Source organism: Xenopus tropicalis, chromosome 2 (assembly GCF_000004195.4).
Source record: "Xenopus tropicalis strain Nigerian chromosome 2, UCB_Xtro_10.0, whole genome shotgun sequence".
Lineage (NCBI taxonomy): Eukaryota > Metazoa > Chordata > Amphibia > Anura > Pipidae > Xenopus > Xenopus tropicalis.
The window spans coordinates 86,412,522-86,432,414 of NC_030678.2; the positions used below are offsets into that span (position 1 = coordinate 86,412,522).

At 39.5% G+C, this 19,893-nt stretch overlaps 2 protein-coding genes across 2 annotated transcripts; one reads left to right on the forward strand and one right to left on the reverse strand.

The window, feature by feature from the left end:
- The first annotated feature begins 715 nt into the window (after positions 1-715).
- marcksl1 (MARCKS-like 1) lies at positions 716-2,445 on the forward strand. Its single transcript, NM_001044437.1, is given in 2 exon segments — positions 716-802; positions 985-2,445. Coding segments are annotated over 2 exon segments (579 nt in total). The 5' UTR covers positions 716-736; the 3' UTR covers positions 1,498-2,445.
- Positions 2,446-6,358: 3,913 nt separating this feature from the next.
- Positions 6,359-19,717, reverse strand: hdac1 (histone deacetylase 1; the record flags this gene model as incomplete). Its single annotated transcript, NM_001030393.1, is given in 14 exon segments — positions 6,359-6,506; positions 7,145-7,193; positions 8,394-8,540; positions 8,625-8,755; positions 8,831-8,939; positions 9,769-9,909; positions 11,261-11,369; positions 11,478-11,570; positions 11,763-11,904; positions 11,995-12,133; positions 13,703-13,777; positions 13,874-13,991; positions 15,445-15,557; positions 19,635-19,717. Coding segments are annotated over 14 exon segments (1,443 nt in total). The 5' UTR covers positions 19,684-19,717.
- Between the last annotated feature and the right edge of the window lie 176 nt (positions 19,718-19,893).

Below are 19,893 nucleotides of genomic sequence, written 5' to 3' on the forward strand. Positions count from 1 at the left end.
CTGATAATGTTGAACAGAATTCCCAGAACCCTCAACTAGACACAGGTTGCTGGGAGTTGTTCAGCAACAGGTAGATGTTTGCGGGTTTCACATCCCTGACACATTTTGAAATAGGGCCACAATCTTCCCGCTTCTCTAGCTTTATCCTGATAAAAGTTTATACAAAAAACCTTTCAATGTAGCATTCCCAGAAGAATCCGGAATACTAATAAACAGCTCGGGCAGTTTTAAAAATAATAGCGTTTATCGCCCCTTCTCTCGCCCCCTCCCCACCGCGATATCAATTTGCTTACTTGTCCATGCGACGCTTTTTACACTCACTGTCTATATCGCCATAGCCAAGAGAATATTTATATTGTTAAGCAATTCTGTGACATTTTTCTTAAACAAAAAAACCCATATGTGTAATTATCCAACTGCGCTTCTAATCTGTGAATTACGACACCCCTCCCCAATCTACTTCTTGGGTAAACCCCTTCAACATCACACAGCGGACCAGAAACAATGGCTCCACCCTCACGTATCTTACTGGCTGAGCTAGACTCCTCAATCTTATTTTGCCTCTCCTATTGGTTGGGCTACTCCCAGTTCCCCGACAGCATATATAAAAAAGAGAGGAGCCACTTTTTACGGATACTTCTGCATTAAGCACTCAGTAAGGTAGAAGAGTGACTTAGACCGGTGTGGTTTATCGCTTCGCATTCGCTTTCCTGTGTGGAATTCGACAGGGCAGACGATGGGTAGTATAGAGTCAAAGTCTAAGAGTGCAGATATTAGCACCAACAAGCCGGCAGAACAACAGGTAAGGCACTCGGTATTACTCCTGGCTGCTTATGCAACCCCATTAGGTCCTGGCGGCTTTCTCTTGGGCTTTGTGAAAAAGAGGGTGTGTGGCTTCGGGCTAGAAGTTTAGGGAGACGGGGTGGGGTTGCTGGCCACTGACTGTGTGAACGGCACGTTCTTACCCTTGCGTTTTCCCCCTAGGAAAATGGACATGTAAAAGCCAATGGCGACGCCCCCACCAAGCAGAATGGCGATGCAGTTCCTTCTAATGGCTCAGCCGAGTCCCCAGCTGAAGCTGCAGAATCGGGCGAAGCCATCGAATCGGCGCCCCCCGCCAACGGGGACTCCAAACCTGAAGATCCACCAGGAAAGCAGGCGAAGAAAAAGAAGAGGTTCTCGTTCAAGAATCTAAAGTTCGGGAACAACCCTTTCCGCAAAACCAAAAAAGACCAAGCACCAGGAGAAGAGACCCCCGCAGATGAGGGCGCAACAGGGTCCCCCCAGGAACCCGAGATCAAGGATGGAGCCGTGGAAGCAGCTCCTGAAGCAACCCCAGAGAATGGCGAATGTGAGACAGCAGCGCCCTCTAGTGATACCATAGAGGAAGTACAGCCTGAGGCTGCTGCCCTACCTCCTACTGAAGATTCCCCCAAACCTGTAGAGAGTGAAGCCAGCACAGAAGCCCCCAGCGAACCCCAGAAACAGGAGGAATAGGAGCGATGCAGACTCCTCTTTTAAAGACTTTAGTGCATCGAGCCTTCCCTCTCACACACCCCTTGCCCTGTCACCCTTGGAGGAAAAATATACCCTGTTTGTAAGTATGGGGCTATTTCCCTTTAAATTTCCTTGGGCAAAGTGTAGCTGTATGTACAAATAGACTTCTCTTCATATTATTATGTGCCAGAAGAAACAAAAACCTGCTTTGGCTATTGCATTCACACATTAATAGAAGAGCCCTCTGCCAGTCAGACTGAGTCTTTTATAAAGTGATGTGAGTGCCCATATTCATGTATTAATGAAGTCTGAAGAGATGCAATGTTCTGTGCACACAGCAAACGTGCTCTAAGGGAAGATAAATGAAAGTTAAACACCATTGAAACAGGGTATGTTTTTTCCCAGGCTTCTCTAAACACAGTGGGTGTGGGCAGACCTATATTGTGCCAAAAGCTGCCTTCCTCCACCCTTCCAAAAAGTTCCTTCACTGTACCACTTGTATTCCCTAGAGCAGAAACTCTTGTGTAGGGTGGTATCCTTTCCTGTGGGGCTGCCGTGGCGCCTTTGGTGCATCATATGTGCCATCAAAAATTCTCATGGGCAGGCCTAAATTTGAGCTTTAATCAGGGATGGGTGTGTCCTATACAATAGGTTCTGCTTTTTAATATCTGGACTGAATTATGTGGAGTCCCATCTTATATGTTCCCTTACACATTTCTTCATCTGGGTGTTTGTCTCCAGACTGGAACTCCTAGAACTAACTGTGTGAATAAGCTGAAATGGCAGTTTCAGTCTCGCGTGGGATGTGAGTCGTGAGAGTGGGTTTATTTCTGTAAATACTTTATTTTTTTTAATGGTCTGTTTCTGTGGTGACTTTTCTAACTCAAAGTTGTATGTTTTCATTGTGATATTTTAAAAGAAATAAATTTTAACCCCCTTTATTCCATAGTCTGCAATATGGCTTCATTGTGTTACTACTGGTTATAAAGTTAAATGGTTGGATTCTTTAATTTTGTCCTTCAAATATTCCATTAAATGTAAGGCAAAAGCCATACATAAACTACATATCCCCCACATTGGTGTTCTAGTTACATCTGTCCTGTATGTTTGGCAACAGGGACAGCTGTAACTAGGAAGAATACAGAACATGTCTAGCAACAACTCACTAGTTATTTTTGGAGAGGTGTTTTGCATCACTAAAGCTTTTTTTTATGTTTCCTCTCTGTAGTATATGTTCCCATTTTAGATCTTTTCAAGGCAAACAATAGCTGCCTGCCTTCTCACTTCTCCCCTGGGTCTTTCTTACATTTACTTCACACTGTGGGCTTAGTAGTGGTAATAATCACCCATTGATTCTTTAACACTAAGTTGGGGGATGGGAGTTGGACTAATCAGGGTGTGGTGCTTAGCCCATGGGTCTCCTGTATTAGCATGTTATCTCAACCAAACTTTGCATAAGTAATCTGCTGACAAAGGGAATAATGGCTACCCAGTGAAAAGGGTTATAAGAAAACATACCCTAAAGTCCAGCCATACACACACACTAACGTACAAAACTTTGTTTTGTATCATATCCGGTGCATGTATGGCGGCTCAAAGAGGCGACTGATTGCACAAAATGCTGCGGATATGTCATCTCGTCGATCAGCCAGTTTAAGATATTTTGACTGAGTGCCAACTATTGTTGCCAGTGGAAAGCCATTTTGGCATTGTTAGTATCTCTATTGCGAGCGACTGAACCGCTCCATGGGTCCTTACTCTTGGGTAAGTATGTGGAGAGTGGTAAGTGTTTTTTAGTTTTCTGCATTTTGTTAATTCTTAAAGTAGGGATTTCTTAGTTTACATAATCTCTTCTGGACACTTCATCATGAAGTTATTCTTCTGTTTAGGCCTTTATCACAACAGCCTGTGCTAGCAATTTGCACCTCTTGGGTGCAATGCTGTAAATTATATCCTTATAAATGGTGCTTAGGTGATGAAGCTTGTCACAATTCACTGAAACATGTGTTATAAAGTAGCCCCTGTTCTGAGGATGTTGGAAGTCAGCTAGAGGGTCTTGTCAAGCACTTCCCTCAGACAGAACAGTAGTAGACAAAAAATCCTGTCTAAATACTGCTGAATGAAAAGTGCAGTGCAAAATGCTCTGCCTGAGCAGTGGTGGACAAGATGCCTTGTGTCCCACAACTCAAAGTGTAAAAAAAGTTATGAAATATAGGTTACAAATAGGCAAAATACTAGTAGTGTAAGTAAATGCTTTGCCAGTGGAGGCAAAAAGCTGCCCATAGAAATTTGCTCTGGTCTACACACATGAGGTATAGGGTGGTGGCAGCAGCTTGCTGTGATTTAGCTGTAGAGATTTTTGATAACCATAATTAAGTACGGGCCAAGATAAACTTAGTTTTTGAATAATCTTTGCTCATTGACTTATCCATGGGCTGAAGCCTTTTTATTTTGCCACCAGGTTCTATAATGCAGAGAAATACAAGGTAGCAAGTCCCACTGAAGCATGGGAATAGGCTATATGTATATCTTATTAAAGGACAAATCATTTCAGCATAGCAGCAAAACTACAGCCAAGATGGGGCTGATGGCACACATGGCTGATCCTCTTACATTTTACTGCTGGAAGAGAAATGCCAGTGCATTAAGCCATCACTGCATATACAGAACAGATTTTGGCTATGCAATGACAAGTGGTGGACAGGAATGGGAGGTAGCAGCAGGCTGGCTCCAGTCTTACTGTCAGAAGATCCACCACCTGTGCCAATAACGTACACATTATGGAAGAGAGTATGTCTGAGCCAGAGACACTCCAGCCTACATGTAAATACTCCATATGCCTTTGACTGTCACTCAGTATATTGTTGCTATCAGGATTGTAACCATAACCAGAGGCATTTCTACATAAGACCAGGTATGAAACTCCCAAGGCAGCATTTCCACAGAACAAGTTATAAGCAAATCAACGGAGCACATTTTCCTCTCTAAACAGTGTATGTAATATAGTCTGATTTTATAAAAGTAATTGGTTAAAACTGCATTCAGGCTAATGACTTTTTGCAATCTATCTTTATCCAAAGGAATAAACCTGAAAAGAGTTCATCACACCCTAAATAAGAAACTGGTGCTTTCTCACAAGCAAAGGTGTTTCACAGTTTTTGTCAGTGTTTTAGTCATTACCAATTCTGTAATAAGGATTCACACACATACAATAAGATGGGTTCCCTTTGCTTAACAAAACATACTACTTATAACAGTATGCATCATTAACATTTGTTATTACAGCTCCACACCAGGTAACATTCAGTATATACTCCTGAAGGCTTTCAGTGGAAGAGAAACTGTTTGGTGACTTCCTTTGCTGCCTACGACTGATTTCCTCTGTTTTTAAAAGCTAGTCAAAGAACATCCTACAGCAGGAAAAGTGGACAGGACACAGGGTTTCTGTGAGGTACTAATGAGGTCACTGCAACAGGCTTACACAAAAGGCTTCAGAAGAGATATGTATTATTCTTATCTCGTAGGAGTAAAAATGAGAGGAATCCAAAAGTTGCATAACGACAAGGTTTAAGGGATATTGTACAGACGTGCAGGTATGAAAAAAATGGCACCTTTCCTCCCTCTACTGTATCTGCCAACTTATCTGGTTTTAGGGTATGTGCAGCATTGATTTGGGAAAAAAGCAGATAAGAGGGGCTTTAATTATATATAAATATACACAAATAAATAATTTGGCATCACATTTAAAAAGCCTGCGATAATACACTTACATTGCAGTATAACTGATGATGTTTGAGACTTGTCAGTGGAAACACAGGTCACTGCATACACATCTCTCTCTCTATCTATCATGCATGAGGAACATAGAACTTCCCTCCCAATTATCCATTAAAAGGGATCATTATGTACTGCAAGTGGTTTAGAAAGATTATTCCTGTATTAAGGTGTGCAAGCTCCATCTGCTGGTGACAATTGAAAGTTTACACTATTACAGAACTCCCAGTCAGTCCTATATAATTAGCATGTATTTATAAATTGGCAACATATTACATACAACTGTATATTTAGCTAGTTTAGAGCGATGCATACACTAGAGATCCAGCATTTGTCAATTATATGATATCAATATGACACTATCCAACATGAATTGACATACTGTTCCGCCACCCCTCTCTATTTGAGTTACAAAAAATAAGAGAAAGAACTGTAAGGTATAAGTACCAGGTTTTATTACAAAGCTTTTCCACAACTCAACCATAAAAAAAAAGAAATTTCCCATCACAAAAATTGGACATAAAAATTCTCCTTTCCTTCATTCCATGAATCCCAACACTCTCCATCCCACTATTATTGAAGGCAGAAACCTAAATAGAAATACCCACATTCCACATTATGAGGTAACTGTGAACCAGGTTTCCCCACATCTAAAAGTCTGCTTCATGAACTAATCTGGAGGAGGGTTAGCAGCATTAAGAGAACAGGGAATCCCTGAATAGTTTAGTGGAAGAGAGGACCTTCAGCTTCTCCCCATCCCTAGAGAAAACAAAACAACCCTCTCAAACCCATTTGGAAGACGGCTGGATCCCCCCTCCATTTCACCGCCTGATCCTGAGCATAAGGCATACATATTTCCAATGTACTGTATCAGAAAAGTCTTGGTGTCTGATGGCAGAAGTGTGTATGGAAGGGAGCAGAGAAATATATCCATAATGCATTGCACCGCTGAGGATTACAGGGGCACAAGAAAATTAGGAAAGTTAAAAAAAAAAAAGAAAGAAAACATCTGGTAAAAAGGTAACAGATGTGAAGTTCAACTATTCCACTACAATGACCACTTTACCTCCCCCCCCCCTCAGCCAGTGGGAAGAATAATTTAGCCTGTGCTGGGACTTTTATAGAAAGGGTTCTGTACAGGGCATATATAAAATATAAAACCATAGGAATTCATTGGTCTTGGGACTTCTTCCCCATACATGAAGGATCAGGCAGATTTGGTCTCTTCTTTTACCCTGTGAAAGGATTCAAGGAAATACACTGCATTATTATTAGTATAAGCATATAAGCATAAAGTATAATACACTATAAAATAGACCAGATACAAATGAGCCATTTCACTTCAAGGCTGATTCGTGCACCAAACCTAATGATGAACAAGTTTATAATAATTTTCATGCTCCGATGGTCAAACTTTGGTGGCGCAGCAGCTCCCATATTACCTGGTAAAGTGTCTAATCAAACTTTAATGGAAGCAGAACCATCTCACTTTTGATCACCCAAAATTATGTTATATTGTAACCTACTATGGAATATAATTGTGCTGAGAAAGACAACTTGCAGAACCTTTCATAGGGTCTTGGCCTACACATTCTAAATCATTACATACGTTTACTTATATTTTGTGTGGCTTCCTAAAAGCCTTGATTATTATTAGCTATAGGTCAAATGAACACTAAAGAATGACATGGTGTTTTCTTAGCCAACTCTGAACTTTAAATGCCTGAACACAAATTAAAACCAGGACTTTTTAAAAAAAAAAAATAAATGATGGTATGCTGGACATTTAATTGCAAATTAGTCATTGTAGAACAGAGTTATTAATTGATTTTTGGGTATCTACCAATTCAAAGAACCTGATAATTTTGCTTACCGTTTGCTGTCTGTCTTCTCATCTTTAGGTTTCTCCTCTTCTTTAACATCTGTTAAAGTAAGTAATACTCTGTTATAAAGCACAATAGGTAAGAAACCAGATCTTTCAACAAAGGTTTATTTTTCAGTCATGCACTGTGTGGCCAAAAGTATCCAGACAACCCCTATAAAATCCATCCTCACTGTGAAGTTCTAAACTGACTCTTAAAAGCAAAGTCAAAAAATTAACTATACGTCAGAAGAATTTTTTATGGATGATCAACTGCACAAAAGCTCCCCAACCATTCTTACTCATGAGCCACAGTAAAATGTAAAAAGAATTGGAGAGCAACACAAGCATCATAAAAGTTCATGGAGGTGCCAAATAAGGGCTAAGATTGGCTATTAGGGAGCCTCTATGCACACTATCAGCTTACAGGAGGCTTTATTTGGTAGTACGTTTTTATTCAACCAAAACTTGCCACCAAGTCAGGAATTCAAAAATAACTACCTGGTTTGGGGGCACTGGGAGCAACATCCAAGGGGTTGGTGAGCAACATGTTGCCCCTGAGCCACTGGCTGTGGATCACTGCTCTAAAGTAACACCCGTCACAAACATTAGCCCTAAACTCACTAATGCTCTTGAGCCTGAATTGAAGCAGATCGAAATATTAATGGTCAAACATCCAGTGCAAAGTAAAGATTGCTGTAACAGCAAAGAGGTGAGCAAAGTTCACATTAAAACCATGGATATCTGTTAACAGTCTGATTTTTATTAACAGTGGTACCACAAAAGTCAACAGAATTAATTCTGGTTGGTACAGGCATGGTTAACATAAATGTCTGGTCAGCTGCAGAGTAACCACAATGCAGTGAAATCAGGGAAGGATAATAGAAATCGAGGCAAAGGAAACATGGTAATTTCTTCCAAAAAGGATGAGAAAGGACCTTCTTGGATCCTAACCTACTATAACACAGAACACACTGCAACAATATTAGTATGTGGTAACAGCGCATGCAAAGTTAGCATATCTTAAGACAAATAAGGTGTCAGATGAGTTATGCAGTAATATAATAAGTTATATTGTGCATATTTTAACCTATTGAATAAATTAGTAGAAAGCAAGAAGTAGGCAGGTGTCCAGATGCTTTTGTCTAGTGTTGTCTATTAGAAGCGGTTGTGTTCTTAACATAGTAAAGTCTCTGATTTTACTATGTTAACATCACAACAGCTTCTAATAATCCAAAATAAGAGGCTCTCTGTCAGTTACCTTTCTTTTCTTCTCCATCCTTTTCCTCCTCTGTTTTAACCCGTTTTACTTTCTTGAAACTGGCCACGTTTCTGCGACCTCCTTCCCCTTCATCTTCAGAATCAGAGAACTCCTCATCACACGCAATCCTTTTATCCGATGACCGAACTGCAGGACAGTGCAAATACCAATGAGAACCAAAAGTGTATAGGAGCTGTAAAAAAAAAATCAGTTGTGATAGTTGTTCCTTACTGGAAATGCGCTTGTCAGGATCTTCCTCATCTTCTTCACCACTGTCATCATGTACAGAGTCCTCTGGGATGGCTTGCATCTGGACTCCTGGAGCATGAGGAAGCATGCGCAAGTTCTCAAAAAGGCGCTGCCTGTAACAGAAATACCCCAGTTTCATACACAGCTTGACAGTAACCAGTTGCTGCACATACATTTACTTTACGCACTTGATTTTCTCCAGATATTCATTAGTGTTCTGATTGGTCATGTTGGATGGACTGATATGAAGCTTGAAGTCTGGCCCAAAATATTCAAAATAATCATTGTATGGAAGCTCTGAGGGTAGAAGAGGCACACTTCAGGAAAAAACAAATATGCGTATAGCAAGAACACTATTTAAGATAATGACAGGTAAACAATTATGTATATTGTTACAGCAACACAAAGGCATAGCTCAGGGACAGGCAAGCAATAGAACTGCAATTTCTGCAGATTACAGGTCATGTTAAAATTATGAAAATGAAAGCACAAGGTAGAGTGTCCTACCCAGGCCATTTTGCCCCACCAACTGGCTCCACAGAAGCCAGTAGGCTGTATTTGCTGAAAAGCCCAGTCCTACCATTGTTGATAAATCTTATCTTATCATATCTTATCTAATGTGCGACTGACCAAATGTAACTAGGAGCAGAAACCAAGTGTCTTTCTCTTTGTTTAGTTAGGACCGACAGCACAGAATAGCAATGGGCAGCAAATTGCTACATCTTTTCCCAGCAATCGCATTTACAAATAACTTTACAAACGTTTGACGATGAAAGAGAATCGAAGGAGGAAGACCCCTCTCTGCTAATTTCCTATTTAAGAAAGAAAACGGATTTTCTTCCTTTATTTGTAAATGATCACGTTAGAAGTAGCAGGTCTTTTTCCAATGTGAACTTGAAAAAAAAAAAAAAGGTATGGCTCCAATCATGTTGTACAGCAAGTTACATTTCACATCACCTGACTTAGCAGGTGCCAGGACATTAAATACACAGGAATTCCAGGTGCTCCTATGGCTGCAAACATATATACCCAGAGAAGCAAATATTTATAATCATTTTATCCTATCTGATTCAAGTTACAAACGCAGTCCACAAATGTGCAGCATCAGTCACCCAACAATTCCTACCATTAGGGATCTCAGAGTCCAGAGCCACAGCTGTTTCATATGTCCAGCAACGAGCCACATTCCTGATAGTGTAACCTCCACCTCCTAGCATAAGCAGTGGCAAGTTAAAGGTCTTTATGAACTCCACACACTTGGCATGTCCTGAGGAAAGAAAAGTAAAACTATAAAAATAAACCACTGCTTTCACTGTTGAAATATTGTATAAAATACCATTAAAAAAAAAAGAATAAAATGTTATAGCATCCTTTATCAGTTTCATGTATTTGTAGAGTACCAGCACACTCAGACAAATTACATAGCACATAGCAGATATATGGCATTAAGTTTCCTTTCATTCCTAATTTGGTGAACAAAGATCTACCTATTTTAATTCTTCAGATTGTGGTCTTACTAGAACTACATGGGGGTTGTCTTACCTTTTTGAGACAAACTGCTAAGAGGATTTTGCTAGTGCAGGCCAAAGTGACGGTTGTGAAAATTCATTTGCCAAATGTAAGCATCATGCCAACAATAAAGATTACCTAAAGGCATCATGCCAACAATAAAGCGTTGGGGATGATGAGTAACAATCAGGGTCTGTTTTTCAGGATACAATGTCATTCTTGACAATTCTAAGCTTGCTACTTCTAGGATGGTCTTGTTTCAGCACAATAATTCCACCATGCAACAGCAAGATCCATACAGAATAGGTTTGCTGAGAAAGGAGTTGAAGAACCTGACTGGCCTGATTAAAGCACTGACCTTAACCCAATGAAAACTTGTGGGATAAACAAGTCACATCTCATCTCCACCTAACCACACTAATTGTTCCTTTGGCTGAATGGAAGCAAATCCTACAAGTGTTTTCCAAAATCAATCAAAAAGCCCAGAAGAGGATGTTATAGCAGCAGCTATAGGCTCAGAACCAGCTTTAGATTAATATAAGAAGTCCGTTATGCTTAATAGACTTTTTATATTAATCTAAAGCTGGTTATTTTTTAATCAGACTGGATAACTGTTTTCCTCTACACATACAATGTTTATTTTGCCACTGGCTGCCACACAACCCCAAAGCATAATGGACTTTTTATATTAATCTAAAGCTGGTTAAAAAATAATGTAAACATTAAAGCTGCATGAATTAGATGGGATCATGTACATGGTATTGTTCTGTCATTACAGATTTCTTTTTAAATTTGAATTATTTAATTAAGAGAGAGTCTATGAGAGATGGCCTTAGAGCTTTCTGGAGAACAGGTTTGCAGATAACGTTTGCCATAAATCAGATTGCACTAAAATATTAGCAAATGCTGGATGCGTTTTTGTCGTACAAAAAGACAAAGATCCTAGACATACCTCAAAAACCACCATGAACTGTGCGTTAACATTTGTTTTGTTTTTTAAACACATTTCTGAAATAGCCACTTACTCCTTTTCACTTTGCATTTAACTGTATTGCAAGAATTTTATAAAGCCCTTTATTGAAGAACCTACTATTAAAAATCACGCTCACCTTTGATGGTCAAATTGAAACATCCAAGTCTATCCCCGGATAAGGAATCTGCTCCACACTGTAGGACCACTGCACTGGGCTGGTACATCTCCATAACTTTAGACATTACCTACAGCACAAACATAATAATATGAGGAGGTGTCCAACAAAAAAAAAAAAAAAAAAAAACTACTTAGTTTCACTAAATAGTGAAATGGATTCACTGATGGATACTTACTGGTTTAAAAATTGCTTCATAGGACTCATCATCAATTCCATCCCGTAAGGGATAATTCACAGCATAATATTTGCCTTTCCCTGCACCAATATCCTAATTAAAAGGAGAAGAATGTTAACTCATACTGCACAATTTTTTTGTAATAGGTACTTTGAAACTGTATTATTCTGCTATTTTGAGTAAAGGACGACCATTAAAAAAAAAAAAGAAAAAAAAGATTATGTTCTTAATACTTTAAAGTCCATGAACCAAGCTTTAGAGGTTTTTTCACCCTTCCATACTCACTCTCAGATCACCAGTTCCAGGAAAATACTCTCCATACTTGTGGAAGGATACTGTCATAACTCTATCAGTTGTGTAAAAGGCCTCCTCCACACCATCACCGTGGTGAATGTCTATATCAATATACAGAACTCTCTGGTGATACCTGAGTGTGACAGAATGGATAGTCAGTAAACAGCATCAAATATGTGATGCTTTAAAAAGGAGAAACAAATGGACCATGGTCCTTACATACTTCAATAGTTCCAGGATGGCAAGGACAATATCGTTGACATAACAAAAACCAGATGCCTCAGATTTCTTGGCATGATGAAGGCCACCAGACCAGTTTACTGAAATGTCCGTCTGTTGTTTGTTTAGTTTAACAGAGCTTGCTGTCAAAAAAATAAAGTTACAAGAAAATTGGTATTGTTAATTTTATTCATGATCTTCGTCTTCTTAAAGGCACAATATAAATAATCCCTTCAGATCCAATGAGTTTAGTTAGAGGAATGCCAGGGGGCCCTGGAGATGCCTCAAAAGGTCTCTGTATGTTACAGGCTTCGTATGATCCAACGTTTTGCATAGAGCATACTAAACCCCAATTAGACTACATTTCATGAATCCAGCCATACCGGATACATGTACTAGGTCCAACCTGGAAAGAGGCTCGCTGGTACATGTAATCAGGGAATGTGTTAACATCAAACTGTACTGGTCCACTATTTTAGATGAACTTGACTCCATTGAGCAGACTGCCATTCCCAGGACTCAAAAGGTGAGCTTGCTAATTATCCTCGGCAACATAGTTACTAACCAATACAAACATATATTTGCCTATGAAGCACTCTTTTTAGCTAAAAAAACTTATAACACAACATTGGAAAAGTAGTGTCCTCCCAAAAGTGCGTAATTGGCAACATTTAATGACAGATCTGCAAATTGGAACAATTAATATATCTTAAATGCGGGACCCAAGTAAATGTTTATTTAGGATCAATAGTTGGATAAAAATCCTCTTTCCACTGAATATAGTAAGTAGCAACATTTATTCTAGTATTTTTGTATGTACTTATTGTACAGCGCTGCGGAATATGTTGGCGCTTTATAAATAAATGTTAATAATAATAATACATTAGGAAGGTAACCAGTAACAAGTTACAAACTGTATCTTTGTTTTTTTTTATGATGCAGTAAGCATGTCTTTTTAGCTCAACTGATGTAAATGTTATTAATTTAATAAATTCTACCTGAGTGTAAAAAAAAAAAAAAAGGATGCATGAAATCCATTTTTCGGATTCGGTCAAATACCAAACGGAATACGAATCCTAATTAGTATATGCTAATTAGGTTTTGTAAGGGTTAAATGACAAAAAATGTTCAGCTTCCCTGTTTACATGACAAAAAGTCGGTCGAATCCTGCCTAAAAGGCCCAGAATCCCAAACTTGGCGCATCCCGAAAAAAACCCTTCAGGTCCAATCTAATGTCATCTATAAAGCAAATCTCTAAACCCTTAAGTGCTCTATTTTTATTTTAAATGTATAAAAATATATACTTAAAAAAACACAAGAACCTGCTCAGAGCTGCTGCTGCTGGTAAATAAGTAGGACCTATAAGATGAGGTCTACACACACTCTACACCAAGATTTTTTTCTTGTAAATAGAATATGTCAAAGGTTACAGATCTAAAACCCATTTTCTTCAAAGGAGTGCAACTATGTACCCAGATTTGTTAGTTTTAAATGGAATGGTATTTGGACAAAGCATCTCCCAGGAATGACAAAAACGATCTACAAGAATAATATTTTATGAATGGTAATACGTCCACCAGGTCAACTCTTTGGGAACACCAAAAGGCTATTCATTACAGCACTAAGCTGTTTGGTTTTATATGATTCAGTTCAGATATTAGGGAAATACTATGAAGTTAATTAACTGTGATCTGTCATGTATTTGTACTCACCTACAGAGCCCCCCGTGGAGAGTTGGCAGAATTCAAACAAGCCATCAAACACTGGACAGTCCTCACCAACATTAACTAAATGGAGAGTGTGGAAAAGGAAAAAAAACAAACACGCTCAATATGTGCACAATTGTGCAAAAAAAAAAAAAGTTTGGTTTCCACTTGACTCACATCTCTGCATCTGTTTACTGTATTCGGACATATTGTCTGGTCGTATGGAGCGCAGGAATTTTATATAATCATCACTGTGATACTTTGTCATCTCTTCTGCACTGGCTTTGTGGGGTCTCTGCAGTAAGACAAAGAAAGTGAGTGACACCAGGAACAGAAAGAACAGTTACAACCGTCTCTAAAATCGGTGTGTTCTTCAGTGACTGTTACAAGCAGGTAATTTAGTTTACAATTCGTTTAGTTCTTATATTTTGATGAGCAGTTGTCAAATATATAACCAAGGATGAGTGTGACAAAAAACAGTTTAATATTTTACTTAAGTCTGTCAAACAAATTTAAGGAATAACAAATGTATTAAATGAATTCACTTTTTGTGTTAATCAACCAATTTTATGTCATTTTAACTTATAAACTCAGTAACAGACTATTATGCTATGAATGAATAAACTGAATGAATGAAACGGTGTTTCCTACAGAGCTGATAACTTCCTAAAAGTATGGAGGACAGTGGTAAGTATTTGTCCAAAATGCAGGTAAAGTGTTTTTAGGCTACATCTGAGCCATGCAAGTTTCCTACTGGAATAGACACAACAATACTATTGTCACAGAACAACAAGTTGATACGTGTGAATTAGCCACACTGTTTATCCCATCCCAGGGCCTATAAAAGCTGCAGATGGTCCAAGTCGGCAGCTTAGCAGCCTGTGTATGGGGTACCTGGGCCAAAATAGACTATATGTTGATCAAGAGGGTTTAAAAAGCTCGTTGGGGTAAGGAGTGCACCGGCATATTCATGTACTCATCGTCCAGATGGCACATACTCATCAATGTGATCCGATCTTTTGAACCACTGCACTTTAAGGGATTCTTTGACCCTCAAAGATTTCTAAATTACACTGTTTACATAGCAAATAATTTACCATTTAAAATTTTATTCTTGAACCAACAAATGTATTTTTTTTTTAAAGTTGTAATATTGGTGTGTAGGCAGCCATCTCAGTGCATTGTCTGACATAGAAGTCAATATTACACACATAACACATAACTGCTTTCAGATAACCTATTGTTTCTCCTGAGCAATGTAACTGGAGGTGTCCCAAGCCAAACTTGGATGTTTTAGGGTGAAGACATGGAGCTACTAGTAGCAGCTACTAAAATAGACAATGCTGATCATTTAAGATAATTGCCTCTACATGTGTTTTAGCTGAAGAAATTCTCAATATTGTCTATGGCAAGGTATTTTCTGCAGTTTAGTAGCCATGAAAAAGTAGCTGCTATTAGTAGCTCAGTGTGTCTTCACCCTTAATATTGAGTGCTATTCTACCACTTTTAGCAAGGGGGTGGTGAAATCACTTCAACTTGCAGCACAGCATTAAAGAGTGACTGAAGTTTAGCAAAGCACTTGGCTGTAGCACTCTGGGAAATGAAGAATATGGCTAGCCCACTGGAGACGTTAAATAAACTGATGCGTTTTGAAAAAAAAAAAACTTGTTTTCCCATGACAATATTTCTTTAATTTTATACTTAATGATCCTTTAGAACACAATGAACTCCATTTCCCTCATTCTTACATAGATCTCCATTTTCCGGTAAAGTCCATAGTTCAGCAGCAGGTTGTGTGTCATACGAATTCTATGAGGTTTCATGGGATGCCCCTGTCCATAATAATAATTTCCAACATCACCTGCAAAAAATGGAATGGGCATATATAACATTGCAGCTCAAACAGATCTCAATAACTCCCCCCCCCCCCCCCCCCCCCTTTGAAGCAAAGTGTAATATTTAGCAGAATTAGTGTATATATTATACATATTTACGCAACAATTATTGCAAACGCCAACTAAAGTCTATGGTGCCATTGAACTTTCTGGGGGCTGCATTTGGCATGTAGTCCTCCAGCTGGACAACCCAAGCTCGAAGCTAATCTATTTGCTAGCGCACTCTCAATGACCCTCAAAGATAAGGCTGATGCCACACGTGGTGTTTTTCCGCTGCGTTTTTTCTTGGCCTAAAAACGCCGCACAAGCCACACAGCCCCTGACTATGGAGTTTTTCAGCCTAGTACTGGTGATGTAAGCAAATCCCGTTTCCATGGTGCTAATAGTGCGAAATAGCAAAAAACGCTGCGTATTTCCGCTAGGTCTGGCAGCTGCCTTTGCGTATACATAGGAATAACTTGCTTTGCAAATACTGGCGTATTTTGGCCTACGCTTGAAAAATCCGTGCTAAGGCGTTTTCTAGCGTATTTCCGCATTGTGTGGTTTGCTTCAAGTCTTTTCAAGCTATTTCTATGGATGATGATATCGGGCTTTTTTCAGCCGCCGAGAGAATTAGAAAACACGCAGCGGAAAAACACCACATGTGGCATCAGCCTTAGAGCCCTGTGAAAAGCACCACCAGTAGCTGCTATGAATTCCGCCTGGCAAAGAACAGAATATTTGGTGGAGAGTCTAAGATAGCATTCCCCAACCAGTGGCTGCCAAACAGAGCGACATAAGGGCTACTAAATAGCCAATCATAGCTCTTATTTGGCACCCCCAGGTACATTTAGACCCCTGGTCTAAGATGACCAGGTAAAGACACAAAAATTCACTTTTTTTTTTTTTTTTAAAGTAACTTTATATCCTTAAAAGACTTGTAGACATGGCTTGTATAACCTAAGCCAGTAATTACAATTTTTCACAAAAACAAAAAAAAACCAATGCTTTTAATGGAGGGCTTATTTTCACTGAAAAGTTGCTAGTACAAGACAGACATCACTTCAGTCTACAGCAGGTGTGTTCAACTGAAGGCCAGTGAGCCAGAAAGAGCTTCATTTACTTTGCCGTGAGACATCATTTTAAAGGAACAGTAACACCAAAAAATTAAAGTGTATAAAAGTAACTAAAATATAATGTGCTGCTGCCCTGCACTGGTAAAATTTGTGTGTTTACTTCAGAAAATCTACTATAATTTATATAAATAAGCTGCTATGTAGCCATGGGGGCAGCCATTCAAAGGAGAAAAGGCACAGGCACATATCAGATAACAGATAAAACACTATTGTATTCTACAGAACTTATCTGTTATCTGCTATGTAACCTGTGCCTTTTCTCCTTTTTTCCAGCTTGAATGGCTGCCCCCATGGCTACACAGCAGCTTATTATATAAATTATAGTAGTGTTACTGTAGCAAACACACCAGTTTTACCAGTGCAGGGCAACAGTGCATTATATTTTTATTACTTTAAAGCTTTTATTTTTTGGTGTTACTGTTCCTTTAACTGAAACTAACCTTCCAACATGCTGTACGAGATTATTATCAGTCCACTACTACAGCACTGGTCTAAAGTATAGACTTAAGCTGGCCATACACGCACCGATAATATCGTACGAAACCTCATTTCGTACGATATTCGGTGCGTGTATGGCAAGTCGACAGATATCGCAGGAGGCTGCTGATATCGGTCGACTCACGATCGGCCAGGTTAAAAGATTTTGATCGGGCACCATAGAAGGCGCCTGAGCAAAATCTGCCGTCAGGGCTGAATCAGCAGAAGGAGGTAGAAATCCTATTGTTTCTACCTCCTTATCTGCCGTTTCAGCCCTGAACGTTAGTGGTGGATTTAACGATCTTTCGTGCGACCATCAAATCGCCACGTGTGTGGCCATCTTTAGGCTAAAAGATGGTGACCTTAAGCAGAGATGTGAGGAAAAAAGGGTTATATTTAATGGGCAGTAATGCAAAAAAGAACAGTGCCCACTGCCCACCCTGCCCTATCCCCAATTCATTTATGGTTTCTCCTGCCTACCCTACACATTCCCTACTTATCAACCCTCTAGTATCCTTGTACGTCTCCATAACCCATCCCTGAAAATGCTATTAACACCTGTGGTGTTCACCAATTGCCTGCTCCACACTGCTCTATTCTAACCAAAGGTTACAGTTTTAGTGTTGGGGTTTCGATGATTGTTAGGGGGATGAAGGCAGCCAACTAATAACTTATTCAAGAGGGCTATGATTGTATGGAGGAGAGACAGGACTACGAATCCAGAAAATTGATTGAGGCAGAGTGCAAAACAGATCACAGTTGGGGAATAAGTTTCACATAAATTTCTTCTAAAAGCTGACAACATAGGTAAAAAAGCACATTTAGTAATAGAAATTGCCAAAGTTGTAACTTCAAGGCAAGTCACAAGCAGATATTTGCCCAGTTTAGCAACTCTGGTGCTGGCCAAATGACATATGAGGCCTGTGCTGATTTGCTGGTGAGAAGCCATTTACTGAGCAATACAGTCTTTATCCAGTGGGATTTTCCACATGATTGATTCAATATAAATCCAAAGCTAACATTTAATCGAAAACAGAAAAAGTATTTTCAACTCAGTCAGTATGGGTTGGCAAGCATATCAGCCCACGTGTGGCCAAAATTACTATCTAAAAGCAGACTAAATTGTAACAGAACAGCACACACTAGATATTCTGATGAAGGGAGGGTGTCTCCCCCCCAAAACTCTGAACAAAGGTAGGTACAAAAAAATGGGGTAAGCTCCCCAACTGCATATATTTAGTGTGTGTCTGCTATTGGAGGGACCTTTCTGATTTTGCAGAGGACTTGCACCAGTAGTGCAGTGAAGGAATTAAGCATTTGGGTGTGTTATTAGAGAAAAACCTGTTAGGGTCCACCCATAATTGCCCTGCAACAGTTTTCCTGCACTCCCTCAGAGAGACTGGGGCTCAAAAAAAGGCTTCCATAAGGAACCCTGCAAGTCAATATAAATGAATAACTGCCATAAACAATACCTATTCATTCAGAAACTCTTGTGGCAGATGCAGCTTAGCTTTGTGTGGCAAGAGCCAGACAAGTCCCAGAATGCAGATCTTTAGTGACCCATAAGGAAGTGCAAATATAACTTTACTTCTGGTTGCTACAGAATTTTTAATAAGGATAAAATTATGCCTTTAAGCATCCCAAATCTGCATTCCTATGGAAAATCATGTATGCGGTCACTATGCACAAAACACTAATGCACAAAGGGCTAAGCATATCAGATAAACAACAGGAAAATAATACAATTATTTTTTCCAATAATTGTGGGTAATGTACCCTTTAATAATCAAGTACCCCAAGTCTCATCGCTTAAATAAAACAGACATTTAGCCTGAGGTCCATTAGCATGGATGTTTTGTATCAGCAGCAACAAGCACACTACAGTTTGGACATTCTTGATTCAGCAGATCAAGAATTCATGTAATTCGGGCATGCGGGACATGAGGCCATCCAGATATACTGGTGGGAGTTGCAGTTCATCATCATCTGAAGGATTTTAATTCTTATCTTATTCTTAACATAAACCTATTTTCAAATTCCCAACCCTCCATTTAACTATACTTCCCAGAGAGCTATGATCAAAAAGATCCAACCTAGCGTCCCAGAAATGGCTTTATAATTCCCCACCTCGATCTCCATGTGGGGCTCATCAGCTGGTCTTAAAGCCAAACTCCCAGCACCCTCTCCAAGCCTTCCGCTATGGGTGATGCGCGCTAAGGAACCGACGTGCCGGAGAGTCACATATGCAAGTTTCTTAAATAAATGAAGACCACAACCACCTATCTAATAGTTTCAAGATTAAAAATGATTTTATCTTCCCCTAATACGCTTCTTCGCTGTTTCTCCCTTCCATAAGTCAATGCCGTTCCCTTTCTCGCTTCCATCTAAACCTACTTCCCAATTAACGTGTATAACTCGACATGCACACCCAACCTCATTCCCTTTCCTCACCATCATAGTAATAGCACACTTTCTTCTTTGTTCCTTGACTCAGCGCCATTTTCCTTCCGCGGCTTGGACCTACTACGACTTAGCCGGCGCGGCGTCAGGGTGCGTGCTTACCAGGCCCAGCCAATCACGTATTAGCCCACCCACTAATGACGTAAGAGACAGCGCTTCCTGGGTAGGGCTATCTTGCTGGATGGCGCATTATCGTAAGGGGCGGTGCTTAGATTGTTAGAGGCGGGTACTCGGTTTAAACAAACTTACT